This window comes from Mustela nivalis, assembly GCF_964662115.1.
Source record: "Mustela nivalis genome assembly, chromosome: 9".
Lineage (NCBI taxonomy): Eukaryota > Metazoa > Chordata > Mammalia > Carnivora > Mustelidae > Mustela > Mustela nivalis.
In genome coordinates, this window is record NC_139028.1 from 73,307,170 (window position 1) to 73,331,102 (window position 23,933).

The following is a 23,933-nucleotide window of genomic DNA, read 5'->3' on the forward strand; positions in this document are numbered from 1 at the left end:
ATTTTTGTGATTTTAATTTGCATTTTTTTTAAGATTTTATTTATTTATTTGATAGACAGAGGTCACAAGTAGGCAGAGAGGCAGGCAGAGAGAGAGGAGGAAGCAGGCTCCCCGCTGAGCAGAGAGCCCAATGTGGGGCTCCATCCTAGGACCCTGGGATTACAACCTGAGCTGAAGGCAGAAATTTTAACCCACTGAGCCACCCAGGCGCCCCTAATTTGCGTTTCTATAATGACTGTTGATGTAGAACATCTTTTCATATGCTTGAGGATTTTTATAAATCCTGACCCAGAAAACATATTTTATGCAAGTATTACATTTGCTCGGTTCTGATAGGAGAGATAGAAGACAGAAGAGTACGGGTTCCCAAGGAGTTTATGATTTACATATGGAAGACTGGTAATCATGTTAAGTGGTGATGGTATTTGAAATCCCAGTTCACATAGCTGCTGGTTTGGTGAGAAGAAATGGTTTGGAAATCAGAAAACACAGTGGTTTGACTTTGCAGTAGTCGCTTAACACTTCTTTCTTTTTTTCTTCTTTCAAATAAGGGACTTGGACCAGATAAGGAATAAGATTTGTCTCTAAATTGTAAACCTACGGGATCTTTTAAAGTAGTGGGTGTTTTTACTACTTTTACAATAGTAGGTTTTTACCCTTTGTGAGAAGGCCATGCAGTCAGAAAACAAAAGATCTTTGCAGGTTTTTTCTGTCTGATGAAGTTCATATTATTCCCAAAAAATAATCTTTTGCAATTTTAAACATCATAAATTATAAATTTTACTGTAGTCAAGGATCTTTTTTTAAGTCTAAGGATAGTAACTGGTAGTTTCATAATACCTTCTGTGTGATATTATTATATTATAACTTGTAGGGTATTTTCAGGGTATTTTCTTTTGATCTTCAGAAAAAGTCTTTGTGGACCTTGAAAACTAAATGACTTGCATAGGATTATACAGGTAAAAAAAAAAAAAAAGTAGCCATCTTGACCAGAGGGTTCTAGCCTCGATCTTTTGCCCTGTGCAGTACATTGCTCATTTGCACTATAGGCCTCTCCAGTAGGAAGTAAACGGTCATCTAATAGTTCTGAGTAACCTATGTATTTTTTCAGTTGTACCGTTTCATGTTCAGAATATTATAAGAATGTAATATTCTTACATTAAAATTCTTATCTATGCTAAATAAGCACATGGTAACAGATAATACAATAAACCAGTTTCTTTGATTTAGTAATAATACAGTAGAACATTCAAGACCTGTAAACAAGTCAGTTGTATCACGAGCTGAGTCACTGCTTGTCAACAACAGCCTACTCACAGAAGAAAACTTAACTGTAATCAAAAATAAAGATAACAGGAATAGTAAAGGGCTTATTATTGCCTCTCCTGAGAGTAGTTTGTTCAGTTTCTAAGTTTAGATACCTATAGTATGTTATTAGTGGGATACCCATTACCAGTAGTAGAATAACTATTAAAAGGAGTAAAGCAGAAGTGGGAAGAGTATTCCCCCTTAGACGTAAGGGGGAAAATAATGTCATTATAACTTTATTGCCACAAATATGTTAACATTATAAAGTTGTCAGTAAGCCTATATTTCTTAGGAGTTCCATGTTCATATATGACCTTAAGGCAAGTCAGTTCAGGTCCCAGAATTTCTTTTTACCCATCTGTAAAATAAGGAGTTTAATTGGATGTCTAAACGTCCATCAGCTTTAAATATTATAATTCTGTGTCATATGTGATGAATTACATGATTGATGGTTTCATAACTGTCAAGTAAAGTATATTGCTCATAGTTAATTTTAACTTTTTTTTTTTTAGGTTCTGAAACTTTGTTATTCATTTTTGACTAATTGAATGGGTACTTGATGTAATTGTTACAAGTAAAAATAGATTACATAGAATTCAGAGTTTTATATATTTAGTTTTCTGATTATAATATGGGGTTCTGGGAACTTGCTTTATGGGTATTTTAAAAGAAAGTAAAATGCAGTTATCAGAGGGGCTCACTAATACTAGAGCACAAAGGGCAGGTATGAACATAGGTATTTTTACAAAATTTTAAAAACATACTGTAAGTCATACTGTTTGTTATACTTTATTATAAGTAAAGTAAGTCATACTGTTTGTTATACTTTATTATAGTGTGCTATATGATTTGGAAACAGATGTCATAAATTGACAGACCATTGATGTTATATCTTATTCAGTATTAGTTTAAGTTCAGAAAATCCATATCCTGATACATTGAATAAGCACCTGTTAATATTGCAGATTCGTGGGGCACCTGCGTGGCTCAGTGGGTTAAAGCATCTGCCTTCGGCTCTGGTCATGATCCCGGGGTCCTGGGATTGAGTTCCACCTGGGGTTCTCTGCTCAGCAGGGAGCCTGCTTCCTCCTCTCTCTCTCTCTCTCTCTCTCTCTCTCTCTCTCTTTCTGCCTGCCTCTCTGCCTACTTGTGATCTCTGTCAAATAAATAAAATCTTTTAAAAAAAAGTAATGCAGATTCTTTTATCACAGAATTTGTATTTGTATATGTATATGTACAACATAGAGTGTAGTTACAATTTTTTATGCTTTGAACTGAACTTTTATAGCAAGTACAAAGTTGTCTTTTAGAAAATTCATATATGAAGATTTGAGTTTAGAAAGCAAGTTAAAGCAGATAGTGATTATTAGCAAACTCTTTTTTTTTAAGATTTTATTTATTTATTTGACAGAGAGATCACAAGTAGGCAGAGAGGCAGAAGGTGGGGGATGCGGGAAGCAGGTTCTGTGCTGAGGAGAGAGCCCATTGTGGGGTTCGATCCCAGGACCCTGAGACCGTCACCCGAGCAAAAGGCAGAGGCCCAACCCACTGAGCTACCCAGGCACCTCAGACTTCTTTTAAATAGTAAAAGCCCTTGCATTAAAATCTTTTAAAATTTAAAATCGGTTTGGAAAATTTTGAAACTTTCAAAATCAATTTTTAGAAATTTATTTAAAAGTTTTAAGGCCATACTTTATACTTCCAGTAGCAGAAGCTATGTATTATGAAATTATTTTCCTGCTTTATTTTGTTTAGCAAATTCCCTTAAAGACTTAGACTTTCCTCTTCTGTGGTTCATTTTTGGTAGTAAATATTATAGATTAGCCATTTCCATTTTTTAGCTAAGCAGAATCTTGCATATAAATCTGCCCTTTGTTTGTTCCTATATACTTATTGGTCTTTATTCATGTCATATGGAATCTTTCTGAAGTAATATTCCTGACCAGTCTCCTCAAATCTTTGGGCATATTTGTTTTCTTTGAGTATATTAACAAGAGGAACAAAATTCTATTTTTTTTTAAAAAACTGGAACAAATCCTACATATATGGAAGAGATTTCTTTTGAGAAATTTGAGCCTACAGTATAATTTCACACTGGTGAAAAGGTAGGGTTAAGAAGATGGAACTATTTGGGAGAAGTTGTAGAGAGATACTAGTGGGAATGGAGTTGAGGAAAATTGGATCTAAGAAAGTCTTGTATTTTTGTTGGTAATGGAGTTTGTATCATTTTCTGATTATAATGATTTATAGAGGTGTTTTGTTTAGAATGGCTTAACTGTTAGAAATGCTAAATAGCAAGAGGATGGGGAAATGTGATATATTTGAATGATTTACTTTACTGTAACTACAGTTTTCATCCACATTAAAATGGAAACAGGAAATGACTTAATTCTTGAGAAGCCAAAAATTGAAAAAATGACTAAAAAATTGTAATTTGATTCATGTTAAATTTGATAATGTCTTTACCCTTAATTCTCTTCTATTTATATACTCATTCCTAAATTAAATATTGGAAATACACTGAATAAAAAGTTCATGATCAGGTTTTTTTTAAAGTATGATTAAAATTTTTATATTTGGGAACTCAGCTTCTTGGCAGTTAACTTCTGTAGTTAACAGTTTTTAAGTGAACAAAGTGAGTTTTAAATTCTGAAAATAAATTTTGTTATAAGGGCATCTTAAGGAGTACTAGGTCAGTTATTGCCATTCTCTAATCGCTTACTGCCCGTCATCAGTATTGTAATATTATTCAGGAAATAGGACATGTTTACTATTAAATTTTTAGCTTACCTATGTATATATTTTTAGTCATGTGATTACTTCCTATTTGATTAACCATCTTTTAATGTGAACTTTTAAGTTGAATAAATAATCTCTTTATTTTGATGTTCAAATTACTCTGGACTTGGCGGGTGAGAACACTTTCAGCTGGCTCCTGTGTCCTTTTGACATGTCTCATCATTCTTGGAGTACTACCTTACTTTCTGGCAGTGCAGGATATTCCAAGCTTTTGATTGTACTTTTCCAACCCTAACACTAAGATCAGTCCTTTGTAAAAAGATCTCTGAGTTTTTTTGGTGGAGAATGGTATTGAGAAATCACGATCTGGGGATTAGATGTGTTTATTGTTAACTGTTAGAAATGCTAAATAGCAAGAGAATGGGGAAATGTGATATATTTGAATATTTATTGTAACTAAATTTAAAAATTTTTTTAAATTTTGGTAAAATATACATAAGATATACTTAACCAGTTTTAGGTGTACTTTTTTTTTTTTTAGATTTTATTTATTTATTCGACAGACAGAGAGAGAGGAAGAAGCAGGCTCCCCGCTGAGCAGAGAGTCCGACATGGGGCTTGATTCCAGGACCCTGAGATCACGATGATCTGAGTTGAAGGCAGAGGCTTTAACCCACTGAGCCACCCAGGCGCCCCTTAAGTGTACAGTTTGTTAGCATTAAGTACATTTGCATTGTTGTTCTACTCACCATCATCCATCCACAGAAATCTTTTAATCTTGGAAAACTGTACCCATTAGCAATAACTCCCTATTCCCCTACCCTCCCACCCTCACCCCCTCAACCTCTGGCAACTACCATTCTGTTTGAATTTGAATTCTGTTTGAATTCTAGGTACCTCATATAAGTGGAATCCTACAGTATTTGTTTTTTTTTGTGTGTGTGACAGGCTTATTTCACTTAGTATCATTTCCTCAAACTTCATCCACGTTATAGTTTGTGTCAGTATTGCCATCCTTTTTAAGGCTGAATAATATACCATTGTATTTATGTATATATGTAGATACACACTACACACACACAAACATACATAACACCTTTATAGTCCCTAATATTTAATCATTTAATATATCTATATCTGTATAAATATTTGCTTCCATCTTTTGGCTGTTATGAACAATGCTTCTGTGAACATGGGTGTGTAGCTATCTATGAGTCCCTGCTTTCAGTTCTTTTCGTTACATACCTGGAAGGGAAATTGCCAGATCAGTGGACAGTTTTAGCGCTTACAGCAGGTCATATATTTGGAAAATTTATAAGCTGAAATGATGTAAGTTGAATTTTATTTTGCAGCATACTTGTGGATTTGACTAAGAGTTAATGATGTCTAGCTTTTTGTGGAAATAACCCAAACATCACATTGAGTTAACTCTAAATTATTTTATAGTATAGAGTATATATATTATATATTATATAGTATAGAGTTTTACACAGTGTGTTGATCGAGCAGTGCTCATTAATTATACTTATTTAAAATAGCACTTACACATTACCATAGAATATATCATTTTTAATACAAATGATTTCTTTCCATTATTATCATTTCTATTTTGAGAACTTCCTTTAACTATTCTTTTAGGGTAGGTTTGCTAACAACAAATCTTTTAGTTTTCCTTCATCTGAAAATGTCTTTATTTCCCCTTCATTCCTGAAGGATATTTTCACTGACTATAGAATTCTAGCCTGACAATTCTTTTCTTTCAGCTCCTGGAAATATTGTGGAAAATACCTACTTTTGTGATATTTGACAAGAAATCTGCTACATTTGAATTGGTTTTTTTTTCCTTTGTAGATAAGATGTTTCTATTTTCAAAAGCTTTCTGTTTCTCTTTAGTTTCCAAGGAGTTGTCTTATGATGTGTCTTGACATGAATTGCTTTGGATTTAATCTGTTTGGGATTCATTCAGCTTCCTGAATGTGTAGGTTTATGCCTCTTGCCAAATTTGAGGAGTTTTCAGCCATTATTTCTTCAGTTAGTTTTTTATGTCCACCCCCTTTCCCCTTTCCCTCCAGGACTTGGTTGACATGAATGTTAGTTAGGTCTTTTGTTATGGTCCTATGGATATTGAGAATGACTTTTGGGGGTCTTTTTTCTTTATTGTTCAGATAAAAATGTCTGCTGTTCTTATCTTCTGGGTCACTGATCCTTACCCTCCTTGTCTGCATTCTGCTATTGAGCCCATTTAGTGAGTTTTAATTTTAGTTTTTTTGTGATTTCTTTGCTGAGACTTTCTGGTTTTGTTTTGTTTTCATATGTTTCATGTGTATTTATAATTGTTGAACATTTTTATGACCGCTGCTTTACAATCCTTGTCAGATAATTCCAACATTTGTGTCATCTTGATGTTGGCATCTATTGATTCTCTTTTCTCATTCAAGTTGAAATTTTCTTGGTTCTTGGTATGACAGGTGACTTCAGTTTATCATGGACATTTGGGGTATATTACGAAACTCTGAATCATACTTAAACGTCTGATGTAACAGAGGTCTGACACCATGCCAACAGGAGAAAGGGTGTACTCCTTCATTACTGAGAGGTGGGGATGGAAGTCCAGGTTCCTCATCTACCTTAATTTACAGCCTGGGGTGGTGCCTTATTATTCCTGGGTGGGGATGAGGTTCAGGTTCACCTTAAACTTCTGTGGATATGGGGAGAGGGAGAGTCACTTTGTTCTTTCTGCCTTGAGGCCTTCACTGATAGAGAAGTGAGGAGGTACTTCTTAACCATTGGGCTGTGATGAAAGTCCCACTGCCCACTTGGTTTTTTTGTAATGCCGCTCTGGTGGAAGAGTGTGGGAGGGAAGGGAGTGCCTTAGACAATTTAAGAGTGGAAATCTCTTGGACCTTGATGGTGGGAGTGGAGGCAGAGTTAAGTTATTTTTTTCTTCCCCTGTAATGTTTGGCTGTAGTATGATTAGTGTCTAAAAGTTGTCAGACTGTCCCTTTTCTGACCCTTTAGCTAGAGAAACGCAGTCTTATCTTGGGGCATTTTCAGTCTGCTGTATTAGGCAAAGAGAAATCCAGGGAATTAACCACCATGTCCTTCATTCTTCAGGTCCTGAGTCTCTACCCAGTCTGTTTCCTCTTCACTTTTCAGTGTCTTCTTATCTTTAATACATAATGCTTTTAGTTGTATTTAGCAGGTGGAATAAAAAGATGTGTATCTACTCCCTCTTGTCCCAGAAATGGAAGTGTTAGCTATTTTAATGTGTAGAATGTTATGTGTGGCTTTAAGACTATAAGTGACATTCATTTTTTTTAACCACTATCTAAATGAATACTATTTTTTTTAAATATCCTTTTAAGAGGCTTCCACTCTTCCTCTGGCCTCTGTTTTTCCAGATAAATATTACTTGAAGTAGAAGAATCTTACTAGTAGTTAATTATTGTAAGTCTTCTGATTTTTGCTCTCTTTAGTTCCTTTAACTGTTTTCCTGTGTACTACTCTCACATCACCAACAGTCTGCATATTATCTGTTAATGGTACCTGATCTTGATTGTGCTAGTTTTTATTGTTTGTTTTCTATAGATACATCATTCTGTTTGTTGTACGCACTGAGTATCATTTTTTGAAATTTCCCTAGATATCTTTTCCATGTGTACTGCTGCCTAGGAAAATTGCTTTTGTTTTCTTATTGTGCGCTTGTAATTGAGCAGGTAGGTGTTTTGTCTCTTCTGTTTGAAAGGATAGGAGTAAGCTAACACTTTAAAAATTTTACTTAATATGTAAGGTGACTAAATTTGTCAAGATTATTTCTTATGATTTACATATAAATTATAAAAAGAAGTACATGTGCAATGCTAAATATTTGGAAACCCCAAAAAACATAAAGGGAAAAAACACAGCTAGCTCTAACCCTCAAAGACAGTACTGTTAATACTTTGATATGATTCTTTAATTCTGAAATTTTCCCTTCCTTTTCCTTTACAATATAGACTTCTTTAATTAATTATTTTTATTAACATATAAGGTATTATTTGCCCCAGGGATGCAGGTCTGTGAATCGTCAGGCTAGCACACTTCACAGCACTCACCATATGCACAATATAGACTCTTAATGTTTTAAGGCTAGCATTGTTTTTCTTCATATTTTAAGGCCAGCATTGTTTTTTAGCAATATCTTGGTTATTTTTTCTTTTCCACATTTCTCATATAATGTTATTTTAAAATATTTATTTATTTATTAGACAGAGATCACAAGTAGGCAGAGAGGCAGGCAGATAGAGAAGAAGGGAAGCAGGCTCCCTGCTGAGCAACGAGCCTGAAGTGGGGCTCGATCTCAGGACCCTGGGATCATGACCTGAGCCAAAGGCAGAGGCTTCAACCCACTGAGCTACCCAGGCACTCCTCATATAATGTTATTTTTAAAGACTGCATGGTATCCCATTGCATGTATTTATTATAATTTTCCTGTAAATTATTTTCTTTTTTGGCTAGACAGCTTTTGGTAGATTCTTATATTTACAGTAACATTCTGCTGAGTATCCTTTTATATTCACATCTGTGCATTCATTGACTAAACCCTTGGATGGATTCTTAAAGGTAGAATTGGTGGATTATCACCTATGTCTTGTTACTTTTTGGATGAAAAGAATGAGTTTATTTCTCTTTAAAATTTTTGTTTTGGCCATATCTATTGAGATAGGTTTTAAATTGATACTTTTTATTGTATTAACTACTCCTTCAATTTTTCTTTAAATTTGATCATCTTTATTCGTGGCTTTGTTTAGGTAATTACTTAAAATGTTGAATACAACAGGACCAAAGATAGATAATCTTTTGGCATAATTTTTTAGTTGTGGTTTCAATTAAGAGTTATAATTGTTACTGTACATTTTATGCATATCAGTGTTGTGGGTGACTTTGTCAGTGTGCTTTTTTAAGGTCAAGATTTTTTGTGTCTTTCATGTATGTTGATTTATCAGTCCTACTGTCAAAAGTAAGATGTGGAGTACCTGGGTGGCTCATTTGGTTAAGTGTCTGTCTCTTGTTTTTGGCTCAGAGCATGATCTTAGGGTCCTGAGATAGAGCGTGGAGCCTGCTTAAGATTCTCTCTCTCTCCCCTTTTTCCTCTGCTCCTCCCTTCCCCCTGCTTCCAGGTGTACACTCTCTCAGAGAAAATATTTTATTTTTTAATGAAATATTTTTAATATTTAATAAAATATTTTGTCATACATTTAATTTAAATTCAATTAGCCAAGATGTAGAACTTCATAAATATAGAGTTCAGTAATTCATCAGTTGCATACAACACCCAGTGCTCATCACATCATGTGCACTCCCTAATGCTTGTCACCCAGTTACCCCATTCTCCCCACCAACCTCCCCTCTAAATAGATATGTTTTAAAAAAAGTAAGATGTGCGTTGTTCATAGTAAATTAATTTAAACTTAGTCATCTGTTTTGTTCCTATTTTGATTTTATTATGAAGAATAGAATACAAAAAATGGATATATTAAGTACGGTGTAAAGAATAATAACAAAATACCCAGGCATCTTTTTCAGAATATAAAACATTACCAGTACAACAGAAATGCTGTGTAACTCATTTCTCAGTTGGGTCCCTGCCTCTACCGCCATTGTAAATTTTTGATAACCATGTTTTCCTTTTGTTTCACTACCTGCTATGTTAATAAACAATAAAATGGCTACTTTGTATATTTTTGAGCTTTGTGTGAATTAGAATGATTTTGTGGCTATTAATCTGTGTCATACATTTTGCTGTGACTTGGCTGTTTTACTTTTTTTTTGAGATACTTCCATGTTAACATAGGTAATAGTTCATTCATTTTGATTGTTACATAATCTTCTGTTCTATGAATATACTACAGTTTATCATTGAAGGACATTTAGGATGTTTACAGTTTTGTGCCATTTTGAGAAATGGTACTATAACATTTCTGAACATATCTTGTTCAAGAGTTTCTTTAGGAGGTAGATGATGGCTGGCTGGTTGGCTGGCCAGATATAGATAGATCAGATATAGATAGATTGATCAAATATAGATAGATAAATAGATAGATGGATGGATGGATGGATGCTCCTAGTGATGAGATTGATGGAATGTAGGATAAACATTTTCAGATTTATAAGTTATGTCAAAACTGTTTTCCAAGGGTTCCATTAGTTTACATCCCCACTAACGGTGAGTGAGAGTTGTTGGTTTTAGTCTTTTTCACTTACTAATAATACTGTGCATTGAAAAAATTCTTTGTGAGCTAATTCTTTTCTGAGAATGAAAATCTCCTGTTCGTGTCTTTGGCCAATTTTCCATTTGATTGTCTTTCTGTATTGATTTGTGGAATTTATTATTATCTTTGGATACCAGCTCTAGTTGTATTTGTTTTAAATGTCCTTTCCCAATTTATTGTTTATTTTTCACCCTTTTAATTTTTTAAAATTGAGAAGTCCAAAATTGATTGTAATCAATCTTATTCTGTGTGTGTGTGTGTGTGTTTAAAGGTTTTATTTATTCATTTGACAAAGGGAGACACAGAGAGGGAACACAGGCAGGAGGGGGAGTGGGAGAGGGAGAAGAGAAGCCGGCTTCCCGCCGAGTAGAGACCCTGATACAGTGCTCAACCCCAGGACTCTGGGATCATGACCTGAGCTGAAGGCAGATGACTTAACAACTGAGCCACCCATACGCCCCTCTTTTTGTGTTTTTTATTTACTTAAAAATTTTCTTTCCTATCCTAAGATTTTAAAAGTTATATTACCTTTTAAAGGATGTAGTGTGGGGTGCCTGGTTGGCTGAGTCTGTTGTTAAGTGTTGTATTCTTGATTTCAGGGTTGTGAGGTTGAGCCCTTTGTCAGGCTCCAAGTTGGACATGGGGGTTGCTTGGATTCTCTTTCTCCCTCATCCTCTGTCCCCCCGCAACTCCCTCTAAAAAATTTAAGTAGGTAAAGTGTAGTTTTGGCTTTCTTATTTGGGCTTTTAATTCATCTGGGATTATTTTTTTTTTTAATGAGGTATGCATCAAATTTCTCTGGGTTCCTTTTTCTTTGTATACCTATGTATCCCAAGATCATTTACTGAAAAGTTTATTCTTTCTTTAGTCAAATATATATGTGTGTGTGTGTGTGTGTGTGTGTGTGTATCTGGCTCTGTTTCAGAGAAAACTTGCTGTACCAATACCACCACCCTAATTCCTATAGTTTCTTATTAATTTTTAATTTTTAGTATCTGGTAGGACAAGCCCCTCAGCCCTGTTATACAGGAGTGTCTTGGCTCTTCTTGTAACTTTGTACATTCATACAGATGTCAGACTAGTCACGCCATACATTCAGTAAACACACACACACACACATGCACGCACGTGGTTGGAATTTTGATTGCAGTTACACTGAACCTATAAATTGGTTTAGGGAAAGTTGACTTCTTTACAATATTGAGTCTTCCAGTTGATAAACATGATACATGTTTCATTAATCTTATAATTTATTCAGATCTTATTAATTTCTTACAAAGATTTTATAATTTTTCCATAAAAATCTTTAAAAGTTTTGATTACTTCAAATAGAGTATTTTGCATTTTAAGATGCTATTGTAAATGGTATTTTATTGGATTTTAAATTTATTGCTGACATGTTTTGTTAATGACATAGTTACTTTCATAAGCTATTATTGATAGTAATTTATATGTAAATTATTTGGGTTTTCTAGATAGACAATCATGGCATCTGTGTATAATGATCATATTCTTTCTTTCTAATCCATTTAGGTTGCTTTTCATTCTCTTGCTTATTGTACTGTGCCTCCAGTAGAATGTTGATCACAGGTAGTGACTAGTGTGCAACCTTGTTTTCTTCCTAAAGTGAAAGCTTTCAGCATTTCATCATTAACTATGTTTGCCGTAAAATTTTGTGGATGCATCTTATTAAGTTAAGGAGATTCTCCTTCTGTCTTGTTATGCCATTATCATGAAAAGATGTTTAATTTTTTTCAAGTTGCTTTTCTGTATTGTATGTATTCTCTCAATCTGTTACAGTGTGGCTTTATATAAATTGATATTTCCAATGTTAAATGGACATAGTTATGATATATTAAGCTTTAATATATTGCTGGATTTAATATCCTAAAACTTTTTTTCAGATTTTTGCAGTTGTTTTCATAAGTGACATGGTTTATAATTTTTCTTTTTTATGCTGGTCTTCTTAAAGTTTACTATTACATGAGCCTTCTATGATTTAGAGAGCATCCCTCATCCATAACTGTGAACATTTTCTGTAAAAGTTGAATTATCTTTGAGTATTTGGGAAATATCCAGGTCTGGAATTTTTTTCTGTTCTTAGAGTCTTAACTACTGATTCAGTGTGTTTAATGGGTTAGCACATTTGTGGTTTTCTTTATTTCTGGGAGTTTATCCATTTTATTATGTTTTCTAGATATGCTGATTTGCAGATATTTCCTACTGTTCCATGGATTGACTTCTTGCTCTATTGTCCTTTGATACACAAAAGTTAAATTTTGATGAAATCCAGTTTATCTGTTTTTGTTGTTGTCTCTACTTTTGGTATCAGAGCCAAGAAATCATTGCCATCCCCAAAGTTACGAAGCTTTTCTGTTGTTTTCTTTTAAGAGTTTTATAGTTTTAGCTCTTACATTTCGTTTTTTTGATCCATTTTGAGTTAATTTGTTAGGCATTTCTTTTTATATTTCACTTCCTTTGTTAAAGAGAAAATAATTAACTCTGGACCAGAGTGTAAACATTGAGTAGAAAGCGTACTGCCCAGGAGGGAACCAAATCCAGTATAGGAGGTGCAAGTGCGAGTAAGACTCAAGGCCCAGGAGAGTGAAAATGGCCGTTTTTATAAACCTAAAATCCGTGAGTGGTCTCCATCCCATATTAGATAAGCAAAGTCTCTGCATACCTCTGATTTGCTGGCAGTATATGAACGAACTGTCTGGCATTGTACATTTATTGAGTTTGTGGGGGTTTTTCCAGAAAATTGTTTTCATGGTGGACATGATTATGGTGCCACATGATTGTGGTAGTAGTAGTAGTTTAGTAGTAGTTTAGTACAAATTAGGTAAGCTTCATCGTCATCAGCCGAGGTGGCCCAATCAGAATTCATTACCTTCCCTCTAGGATCACTTTTCTTTCTGCCTATAATACTTTTTTGAGGGGTTACTGTGAAATATAATTCTCTATATATTATAAATAGAAAGACAGGAAACATGGTGTCTTTCTTCATGTCTTTCAGTAAAGTTCTAAAGTATGTGATGCCCCAAACTTCTATAGCTTTTTGTGATGATGAGGATCCAAACCTCTTAGGGGGTCTATGAATTGACCTGCCTCAAGTGAGTGATTCTCAACTTGTAGTCTCATGTGTTTGCAGTCAGGTGTTTACTGGGACTTTAGCCCTCAGAAAAAAATCTTGGGTGAGAAAAAACGTCGATTACCTCAGCAGAGGAAGTGTGAAGAAGGAAGAGAATACTGTTTTTAAAATGTCTTTAACAAGGATCTACTGATCACAAAAATCTCTACTTTTGCATTCCTGAAAGACACTTGCTATATCTGGGCTAACAGTTGTTTGTTTTTGTTTTTCTCCTCCAGAACATTAAAGGTGTGCTAAACTTCTGGTTTCTGTTTCTCCTGTTGAGAAATCAGGTGTCAGTCTAATTATTGTTTATATTAAGGTAATCTATCATTTTTCTGGCTGCATTTAAACGATTTTTATTTATTTTGCTTAACATTTATTGGGTTTCTTCAATCTGATTTGGTGATCAGTTCTTGTAAATTCTTAGCCATTATCTAAATATTTCCTCTACTTCCATTCTTTTCTCCTGAATGTATATTAGATCTTCTTACTATATCCTTCATATCTCTTAATGCCCTCATGTTTTACATCTCTGTGTCAATAAAAGTTGAGGAAATTTTAGTTCTGATGTGGCGTTCATTAATTCTTTTTTCAAGTATTTTAAATACACTGCTAGACTTCATGTTTTTAATTTCTGCTGTATTCTTTTCTAAGACTCTTGTTCAGTACTTTTAAAAGCCTGCTGATTGCTAACATCTACTTACAGTTTCAAAGCTCTCTTTTATTTTTTGAAGCATATTAAACATAATCTTACATAATGTGACTGGTAGTTTCAATATTGAAACTTTTCATGTGTGTCATCTGCTGTATTTGCTGACTCTCACTCGTGGTACCTTTTTTTTTATGTAATAAGTGATTTTTAAAAAGTGATTTGAGCTGTTCTTCTTTTAGAATTATGAAAAAAAAATTTAAGATTTTATTTATTTATTTGACAGAGAAAGAGAGATCACAGGTAGGCAGAGAGTCAGGCAGAGAGAGGAGGAAGCAGGTTCCCCGCTGAGCAGAGAGCCTGATGCAGGCCTCAGTCCCAGGACCCTGAGATCATGACCTGAGCCGAAGGCAGAGGCTTAACCCACTGAGCCACACAGGCGCTCAGAATTATGAATATTTTTATGGAAATTATTTGAGCTTTGGGATACAGGTGAGTTCTCCGGGGTGGGGGGGAGTGATTGATTCTGTCATGTATTTGAGAAATACTACTATTTTAGAACCATTTTCACTGTAATTCTTGGCTTGGGGTTTTTCATACCACCCAGACAGTGTGAATTGGAGCTGCAGATCAGCATGAAGGCCAACTTGTGACTACACGTTCTCAGGAGTAGCCACTCCACATTCTACCTCCATTCAGTGTCAAGGTTTAAAATAAGCAATTCTCTTTGTCTATATAAGAGAGAGGTAGAAGAGGAGTATAAAACTACTAATAAGTACGACTTACTATTTTTTAAATTAACCTTTTTATTTTGAGATAACTGTAGACTCAATTATACATAATTGAGGTAATCATACTCTTTACCCTGTCTCTCCCACTAGTAGCATCTTATAAAACTATAGTACATGGTGCCTGGGTGGCTCAGTGGGTTAAAGCCTCTGCCTTCAGCTCCGGTCATGATCTCAGGTTCTTGGGATGGAGCCCCACATGGAGCTCTCTGCTCAGCAGGGGGCCTGCTTCCTCTCTCTCTCTGCCTGTCTTTCTGCTTACTTGTGATCTGGGTCTGCCAAATAAATGAATAAAATCTTTAAGAAAAAAAAAACTATAATACAATATCACAACCAAGATACTGTCATCGATACAGCCAAGATACAGAACATTTTCATCTTCATAAGGATTTCTCATGTTGCCCTTTTATAACCTCATCCACTTCCCACTGCCAAGCCTCTTTAATCTCTCGCAGTCAGTAATTTGTTCTTCATTTTTGTAATTGGTCATTTAAAAAAATGTTGTGTAAATGAAGACTTACTGTATACAGACCCTCAGACTTGGCTTTTTAGACTTAATATATGTTTCTCAGGAGTTTATCCAGGTTTTTGCATGTATCAGTAGCAGATTCCTTTTAATTGCTTAGTAATATGGATGGATGGATGTGCCACAGTTTGTTTAGCCATTTAGCTATTTAAGTACTTCTGGATTGTTTGCAGTTTCTGACTGTTAATGAATAAAGCTGCTGTAAAAACTGATGTATAGGTTATTGTATGAATGTAATTCTTCATTTCTCTGTGATAATTGTTGAACAGGGCAGTTGCTGTTTTGTATGGTAGTGCATCATTAGTTTTTGAGAAATTACCAAACTAGAGAGCTGTACCATTTTATATTCCCAACAGGAAAAGTATGCAAGATCCAGGTTTTTTTTGCATCCTTGGCAGCATTTGATGTTATCACTATTTTAAATTTTAGCCATTCTGGTAAGTGTGTGGTATTATCTCATTATGATTTTAATTTGCATTTCCCTAATGGCTAGTGATATTGACCATCTTTTCATGTGCTTGTTATCTGTTATGCCCTTTGTTGAAATGTCACATGATTTTTGCTTAGGTTCTAATTTTTTGGGGGAAGTGGTTAGGTGCTCAGAGTTCTTTATAGTCTAGATATTAATTCTTTGTCAGTTATGTTGTTTGAAATATTTCCTCCCAGTCTGTAGCTTGTCTTTTCATCCATACAGAGTCTTTGTAAAATAGACTTTTTCAACTTCAATGACATTTATCAAATTATCCTATTATAGATCATGCTTTTGATATCACCTGAGAACTCTGCCTCTTAGCTTTGGAAGATTTTCTCGTTATTTTTTCCTCCCTAAAAGTTTTATAGTTTTAAATGTTTATGATCCATACTCAGTTAATTTTTATATAATTATATAATTATATATTATATATATATTATAATTATTATATAATTATATAATTGAGGATTATTTTTTTGCATATGAGTGGCCATTTGTTCCAGTATTTTTATTAAAAAGACTATCATTCCTCCATTGAGTTGTTTTTGTAAATCTAGTCAGGAATCAGTTGTGCATATTTGTATCCCTCTCTGTTGTGTTCTGTTGATCTATAGTACTATATAGTGAGTCTTGAAATTGGGTAGACTGATTTCTCCCACTTTGTTCCTTTGGCTATTTTAGCTTCTTTGCCTCTCTCTATAAATTTTAGAATAATCTTGTCTGGATCTTCAAAAAAACTTACTGGCATTTTCATAGGGCTTGTTTTGAAACTGTTTATCTATTTGGGGAGAATTGGAAATGTTTAGTGTGTTGAATCTTGCAATTTAAGAAGATATCATATTTCTCTGTTTGTATTCAGATTTTCTGTTAATCCCATTGTGAGCAGAGAACACTCTCTGTAGGATTTCAGTTCTTTTAAATTTAAGTTTGTTTTATGGCCGAGAATGTGCTCTGTCTTGGTATGTGTTCCATGCACATTGGAAGAGAAAGTATATTCTGTACTTGTCAGTTGAAATGTTTTTTAAATGTTTAAATGTTGATTAAATCTTCTTGGTTGATGGTACTATTTTTTTCTGTCTTTGCTGATTTTCCTTGTAGTTCTAGCAATTGTGAAGAGAGAGGTGTTGAAATCTAACTATAATTGTAGATTTACTTAATTTTTCTTTTTGTTTTACCAGTTTTGACTTCACACATTTTGCTACTCTGTTGTTTAGTTCATACACATGTAGGATTGCGGTCTTCTTGGTGCGCAGACTCTTTTATCATAATTATGTAATTTTTTTTTTCTGTGTCTGATAATTTTCTTTGTTCTGAAGTCTACTTTATCTGATACTAATTTTTAAAATAGCTCTTGCTCTTGGTTAATGATTACATGGTATATGGTTTCTTTCTTTTGCTTTCATATAAAGTACTTTGTATGATATATATGATAAGTACTTAAAATATTTTATATATCATATATTTGAAAATATATATTACGTGTGTGTGTGTAATATATGTGTGTGTAGGGATGGTGAGTTTCTTAGAGATAGCATATTGTTGGGTCATGTTTTTTAATCCATACTGCCAATATCTATCTTTTACTTGATATATTTAGATATTTTATATTTAATGTAATGATTAATATGTTAGAGCTTAAGTCCGTCATTTTATTTTGTGTTTTCTATTCTCTGGATTTCATTTTTCTGTTGTCTTTTTTTTTTTTTTTTTCCTGTTGTCTTTTACTTGCATTCCTTTGCATTGTTTGAACTTTTTTTAAAATTCCATTTTGGTTTATCTATAGTGATTTTGATTATATCCTTTATGATAGCTTTTTTAGTGATTCCTCTAGGTATTACTTTATATATACCAACTTACCACAGTCTACTGGTTCAGTTAAATGCAGTTATCAGTTCAGTTGAAATGCAGAATTCTTACTTCTTTATGTCTGTTTGTCTTTCCTTATTTATAATATAATGGTGTTAGGCATTTCTTCTACATATCTGTAACCATATCAAGCAGTTTTTTCATTTTTATGTCAACTACCAAATATTTAATAAAAACTCAAGAGGAGAAGGAAAGTGTGTGGTAGCTGCCTTATTTTGCATACTGTCTCCTTTATTCCTTCCTGATGTTCTGAGGTTCTTAGATCATTTCCTTTTTGTTAGAGAAATTCCTTTATCCATTCCATTACGGTAGTTTTACTGGAGACAAATTCTTTTAGTTTTCCTTTATCTAAGAGTGTCTTGAATTCTGAATGATCCACTTTCTGGATCATTCCTGAAGGACCTTTTTTTTTTTTTTTCATTTATGATTCCGGGTTAACCATTATTTTCCATAAACACCTGAAAAATATTGTGTACCTTCCTTCTGGGCTTTATGGGTTTTGTTCCACTTTTTGTTTGTTTTTGTTTGTTTGTTTGTGTATATGTTACTTTTTCCTCTGTGTTTCTCGCTCTCTCTCTCTTTTTTTTTTTGAAATATTAGTTGACACAATGTTTCATTAGTTCCAGGGGTACAACATAGTGATTTTGATTATGCATTATGCTGTATCACCACAAGTGTAGCTACCATCTGTCCCATACACTGCTGTTACAGTATCATTGACTGTATTCCTTATGCTGTGCTTTGTATTCCTGTGATTTACTCATTCCATAACTGGAAGCATGTATCTTCTACTACCCACAATAAAATGGGTAAACCATTTTGCTTACTCTCCCACCTCCCTCCCCTCTGTCAGCCATCAGTTCTCTGTATTTTTAGGTCTGACTCGGCTTTTTGCTTGTTTACTTATTGTTTTAAGATTCCACTTTGTCTTTCTTAGTCTGACTTATTTCACTTAGCATAATGCTCTCTAGGTTCATGCTTGTTGTCTCAAATTATGCAATATCATCAAACAAAACACTAATACGAAAAGATATGTGCATCCCTATGCTTGTTGCAATTATTTACATTAGCCAAGGAAACAACCTAAGTGCCCATCAATAGATGAATGGATAAAGAAGATGTGTGTGTGTGTGTGTGTGTGTGTGTATACACAGGAATATTATGAAACCATAGGAAAGATGAAATCTGTGTCTCATTTTTCATATTTCTTTTGCTTTATTTTCAGGTTTATTAATTTTTTATTCAGTGTACCTAGTCTGTTATTCGTATCCATTATTTCGTTCATCTCAGATATTGAACTTTTTCATTCTTAGAAATTTGAGTTGGGGGATGCCTGGGTGGCTCAGTTGGTTAAGCCGCTACCTTAGGCTCAGGTCATGATCAGGATCCTGGGATCAAGTCCCACATCGGGCTCCTGGTTCGACAGGAAGCCTGCTTCTCTCTCTGCCTCTGCCTGCCACTCTGCTGCCTGCTTGTGCTCTCTCTCTCTCTCATATATACACACAAATAAATAAATACAATATTTAAAAAAAATTTTTTTAGTTTGATCTTTTTACTGTCTTCCATCTTTTTTCTTAACATACTCATTTACCTTTTTTTCTTTAAGATTTTATTTTATTTTAAATAATCTGTACACCTATTGTGGGGCTTGAACTCATGACCCTGAGGTCAGGAGTCACATGGTCTACTGACCCAGCCAGCTGATGTCCCACTTATCTGCTGTCTTGAAATATAGAACAAAGTTATAAACTTTTTATATTCTTTTTTTTTTTTAAAGATTTTATTTATTTATTTGTCAGAGAGAGAGAGAGCGAGTGAGAGCGAGCACAGGCAGACAGAGTGGAAGGCAGAGTCAGAGGGAGAAGCCGGCTCCCTGCGGAGCAAGGAGCCTGATGTGGGACTCGATCCCAGGACGCTGGGATCATGACCTGAGCCGAAGGCAGCTGCTTAACCAACTGAGCCACCCAGGCGTCCCAACTTTTTATATTCTTGTCTACTAATTCTATCATCTGTATCATTTCTGAGTTGGTTTTTATTGATTGATCCATTATAGTTTCCTGCTTTTTTACATGCCTATTTATGTTTGTTTGGCTATCAGACATTGTGAATTAGACCATGATGGGTGCTGGGTATTTTTTATTCCTGTAAGTGTGTTCTTGAGCTTTGTTTTTGAATGCGCTTAATTTACTTGTCAACAGTTTGATCTTGAGGCTTGCCTTTCAGCTTTGTAAGATTGGGTCAGAGTAGACTGTAAACTAAGACTAATTTGGTCCTACTACTGAGACAGTACTCCTTGAGTTCTCCTATCTGATGCCTTGTGTTTTATAGTTTTTTTCATTCTGGCTGGTGGGCACTGAAACAAGCTGTGAGGGTTCTTTCCTATGGCTCCTTCCCCAGCCTCAGGTAGGGTAGTTGTTCACATGCACTTGCTGTTAACTACTTTACCAAATACTCAAGGAGAGTCCTGCTACAGACTTCTGGAGCTTGCTGTTTGCACAGCTTTCCTTTCTTCAGTATTCTGCTTTGTAAATTTTAGCTAAAGTGGGGTTCTTGGACTTCTACCTCAACTCTTCAACTCAGGAAATTGCTGGACTCTACCTGAATTCTCCCTCCCTGCACTGTAGTCTGGAAGGTAGCTCATCATGTTTGTTTTGCCTTCACAGTGATCACTGCCCTGTGTTGCTTGTTTAATGCTATCAAAAATTATTTTTTTCATATATTTCGTGTAGTTTTTTAGTTGTCTAAGATGGGGAGGGTAAGTCCAGTCTGTTATTTCATCTTGGCTCATAATGGAAGTTTCTTGGAGATAGACAATAAACAAGTAAAATTTAAACATATCAAGTGGCCAAAAATTCTGTGGGGGAACCTGAAGCAAGGAAGGGCGATGTAAATTATCAAGAGGATTGTAATTTTAAAAAGAATGATGTGAAACAGACCAAATTGAGAAATGGACTGTTCTGATGGTCATCTGCTGTGTAACAGCCTGCTCCCAAACGTAGTGACTTTTTCTCATGAATATGCTATTTAAGAAGGGCTGGGCTGGGACTGCTCATTTCCGCTCAGTTAGGCGTCACCTGGGCAGCTAAAAGGTTGGGGACTGGAATCGTCTGAATGTTTTGTCACATGTATGGTGGTTCATGCTGGTTGCCAACTGGGATCTCATTTGGGCTGTGGCTAGAACATCTACACATGAATTTCCTATGTGGCTACTTGGCTACCACACAGCATAGTGGCCATGTTCCAAGGACAAGCATCTGATAGAGAGCCAGGAAGAAGCTGTGTTCCCCTTTCTACCCTGGTCTTGAAAGTCATATTGTACATCGCAGGAGGTCACTAAGACTGACCCATAGTTAAGGGGACTGGAATTAGACTCCTGTTCTTGCTGGGAGTCTGTGGACATACTTTGAAGCCATTGCAATGATACTTGAACAAAGGAAGTAAGGACTTCAGAGGAAGAACATTCTAAACAGAATGGACAGAAATGCAAAGACTCTGAGGTTGGTGGATACCTGATGACTTAGATTTGTTTATGATTGAGTTCCCACTGTAAAATGGCAGCTCCCTGAGGGCAAGGGCTTTGTTTACTGCTATTTTCTGAGCAACTAGTTGGTTGACAGATAGTTGCAGTTCAGTTCTTATTTGTGGAAGAGATAGCCTTTTGGGACCATGTAGTAAAAATCCTAAAAATGAGTATATAACCATTGATCTAGTAATTCTTTGGGAAATTATCTTTAGGAAGAAAATTCTACTCTAAGCAAAGCTGTAGTAAAAATTTGAAGGTGTCTAAATGCCCATTAATAACTGGTCAGTTAAATGAATTATGGTTTTCTATATAATGGAATGCTACGTAGAAAGTAAAAACTAAATATTTCATTTAAAAGTAAAAACACTTTCAGAGCAGAATTCAAATGATGGTGTACAGAGTGAGCTTATTTGGTTAATAATTAACAGTCTCCCTAATAAATAAATGTATAGAATGGCGAGAGATCTGGTAGGTTGTATACCAAATTGTTAATAATTGCTGTAGGGGTTATTTTAGAATTGCTTGTTAAACGTTATGTACTGCTATAATTAAAGAAATATATTTCTTTTTTCTTTCTTTCTTTTTTTTTTAAGAGGTTGGATTCTTTTTTTTTTGACAGAGAGAGATCCAAGTTGGCAAAGAGGCAGGCGGGGTGGGGGGGGAGCAGATTCCCTGCTGAGCAGAGAGCAGATGTGGGGCTGGATCCCAGGACCTTGAGATCATGAGCTGAGTCGAAGGCAGATTCTTAACCCACTGAGCTACCCAGGTGCCCCCAAAGAAATATATTTCTATTGTAAAAGCAAACAGAGGAAATTTTTTAAATAAATAATAGTATCCAAGTTACTGTGAGTTATAAAAACCTTTTAAAATAATACATTGGTCTGTCTTTTTATTAATTAAGGTGAAGGAAAATGAGATTTGTACAGGAAAAAGTATACAAGATTTTTCAGAGATTATCTCGTGATTATAGGTTATGTTTATTTCCTTTTGCATATTTCTATATTTCCTCAATCGGAAAAATAAGCTCGTCTCATAATAAGGAAAATATTTACATTAAAGAAAATAGCTGTAGATAATAGTGTTAAGCAGCCTTACTTGAAGATTATTAATCACGTGGAAAATTCCAAATTTACAAACCAGCTAAATCAGGGATCTCAAGGTTTCCCCGCAAAATTCATTTAATGGACTCTAAATATTACGTGACTTAGGAAGAGAAAGACAAATACTGTCTGATCTCACTTACATGTGGAATCTAAAAAGAAAAAAAGAGCTCATGGAAACAAACTTGTGTTTGCCAGAGGAAGAGGATAGAGGAAATAGGTGAAGGTGGTCAAAATGCATAGACTCCCAGATGTAAGATAAGTAAGTCCTGGGTATGTCATGGGCAGCGCAGTGACTGTAGTAGGTACTGCACTATGTATTCGAAAGTTGCTAAGAGAGTAGGTCTTAAAAGTTGTCACCACTAGGAGGAAAACATTGTCACTGTGTGAAAGGATGGATGTTAATTAAGCTTATTGGGTAATCATTTTGCAATGTTTACAAACCTTTATGTTGTATACTTCAAATTATTACAGTGTTAGGTGTTAATTATATGTCAGTAAAACTGGGAAAAATATGTGGCTTAGAACATTCTAAAGCTACTACTCTTTTTGTTAAAATGTGGGGATTTTTTTTCCCGTGCTAATATTAATCTTTATCACTGTAGCACGGGTTTTCAGTAACCTTACAAGAATAATTGAGGCCTAAGGTAAAATTTACAAATGTAGTTTAGGAATAAAATCCTAGGTGGTGTGCTACTTTAATACATATTTGTTGCAAAAATGTCTTAAGCTTAATTGTTCTCATTTCACTCTCTTACCTCTTTATTTTAAAGAAATAATTTGTAATTCATTTTGTTCTTATATACCATAGGATGTGTTTTGGAGGTGCAGACAAAATATCTTTGATGAAATGAAGAAGAAATTTTTACAGGTAGACTGCTGATGTAATTGCTTTAGTATGATAATCAGCAGAACAAGTAACAGCATGTTAGTATTTTTATTTAATAACAAGGCATGTCTTAAGTTTTATGCTTGTTTGGCTTATTTTATTTCTACCTGATTTTAATAAGAAGAAAGTCACCTTAAATGAATGTTTCTAGATAGTCCCTTGTTTTTAACATGTGAGTGAGGGAGAAAACATATAAAAACTATAGGACCCTTTGTTTTGACTTTCAGTTTTTTATACAGATATATTTTCATTTTCTGAAGTATTAATAATGCTGGGATGAAATCATTTAATAATTTACAAAGTCAGATCCCGAAAATCTTACTTTAATAATTAAAACTATTACCTTTCCAGCAGCCTGAATGCACTATGAAACTAAACTTTGTGATGTGTAGCGTCCTATCCTAATTTTTACTTAATACCTCATATTCCTCAGGTCCCTTCAACTCTGTAGTTTTCTTCAAGGTGCTTCCTCTGAATGGGAAGCATTCTACATATAATATTGTGGAGTTTGATGGGTGGGGAGGGGGTAGTAGAATGAAGTGGAAGGAGGATCTTAAAAATAAAAAATTTTTTAAAATGTAAGTTAGGACATCCTTCACTGCCCCAGTTATTGTCACTTGTTAAAGTAAAAATGCAAATCTGAATGAGGTTGATAAATCTAACAAATTTCAATCAGCAAAAATACTCAC

The 23,933-nt window shown here is 34.6% G+C and overlaps 1 protein-coding gene across 7 annotated transcripts in view; it reads left to right on the plus strand.

The window, feature by feature from the left end:
• USP47 (ubiquitin specific peptidase 47) overlaps positions 1-23,933 on the plus strand; it is a 111,917-nt gene that overhangs the window by 15,731 nt on the left and 72,253 nt on the right. For 2 of the 7 annotated variants that reach the window (XM_082683021.1, XM_082683020.1), the window contains exon 2: positions 23,167-23,226. The exons of the other annotated variants lie outside the window; for them this stretch is intronic. In XM_082683021.1, the coding sequence (XP_082539147.1) occupies positions 23,167-23,226 (60 nt within the window). The remainder of the gene's footprint in view (positions 1-23,166; positions 23,227-23,933) is intronic. 7 annotated transcript variants of the gene reach the window in all.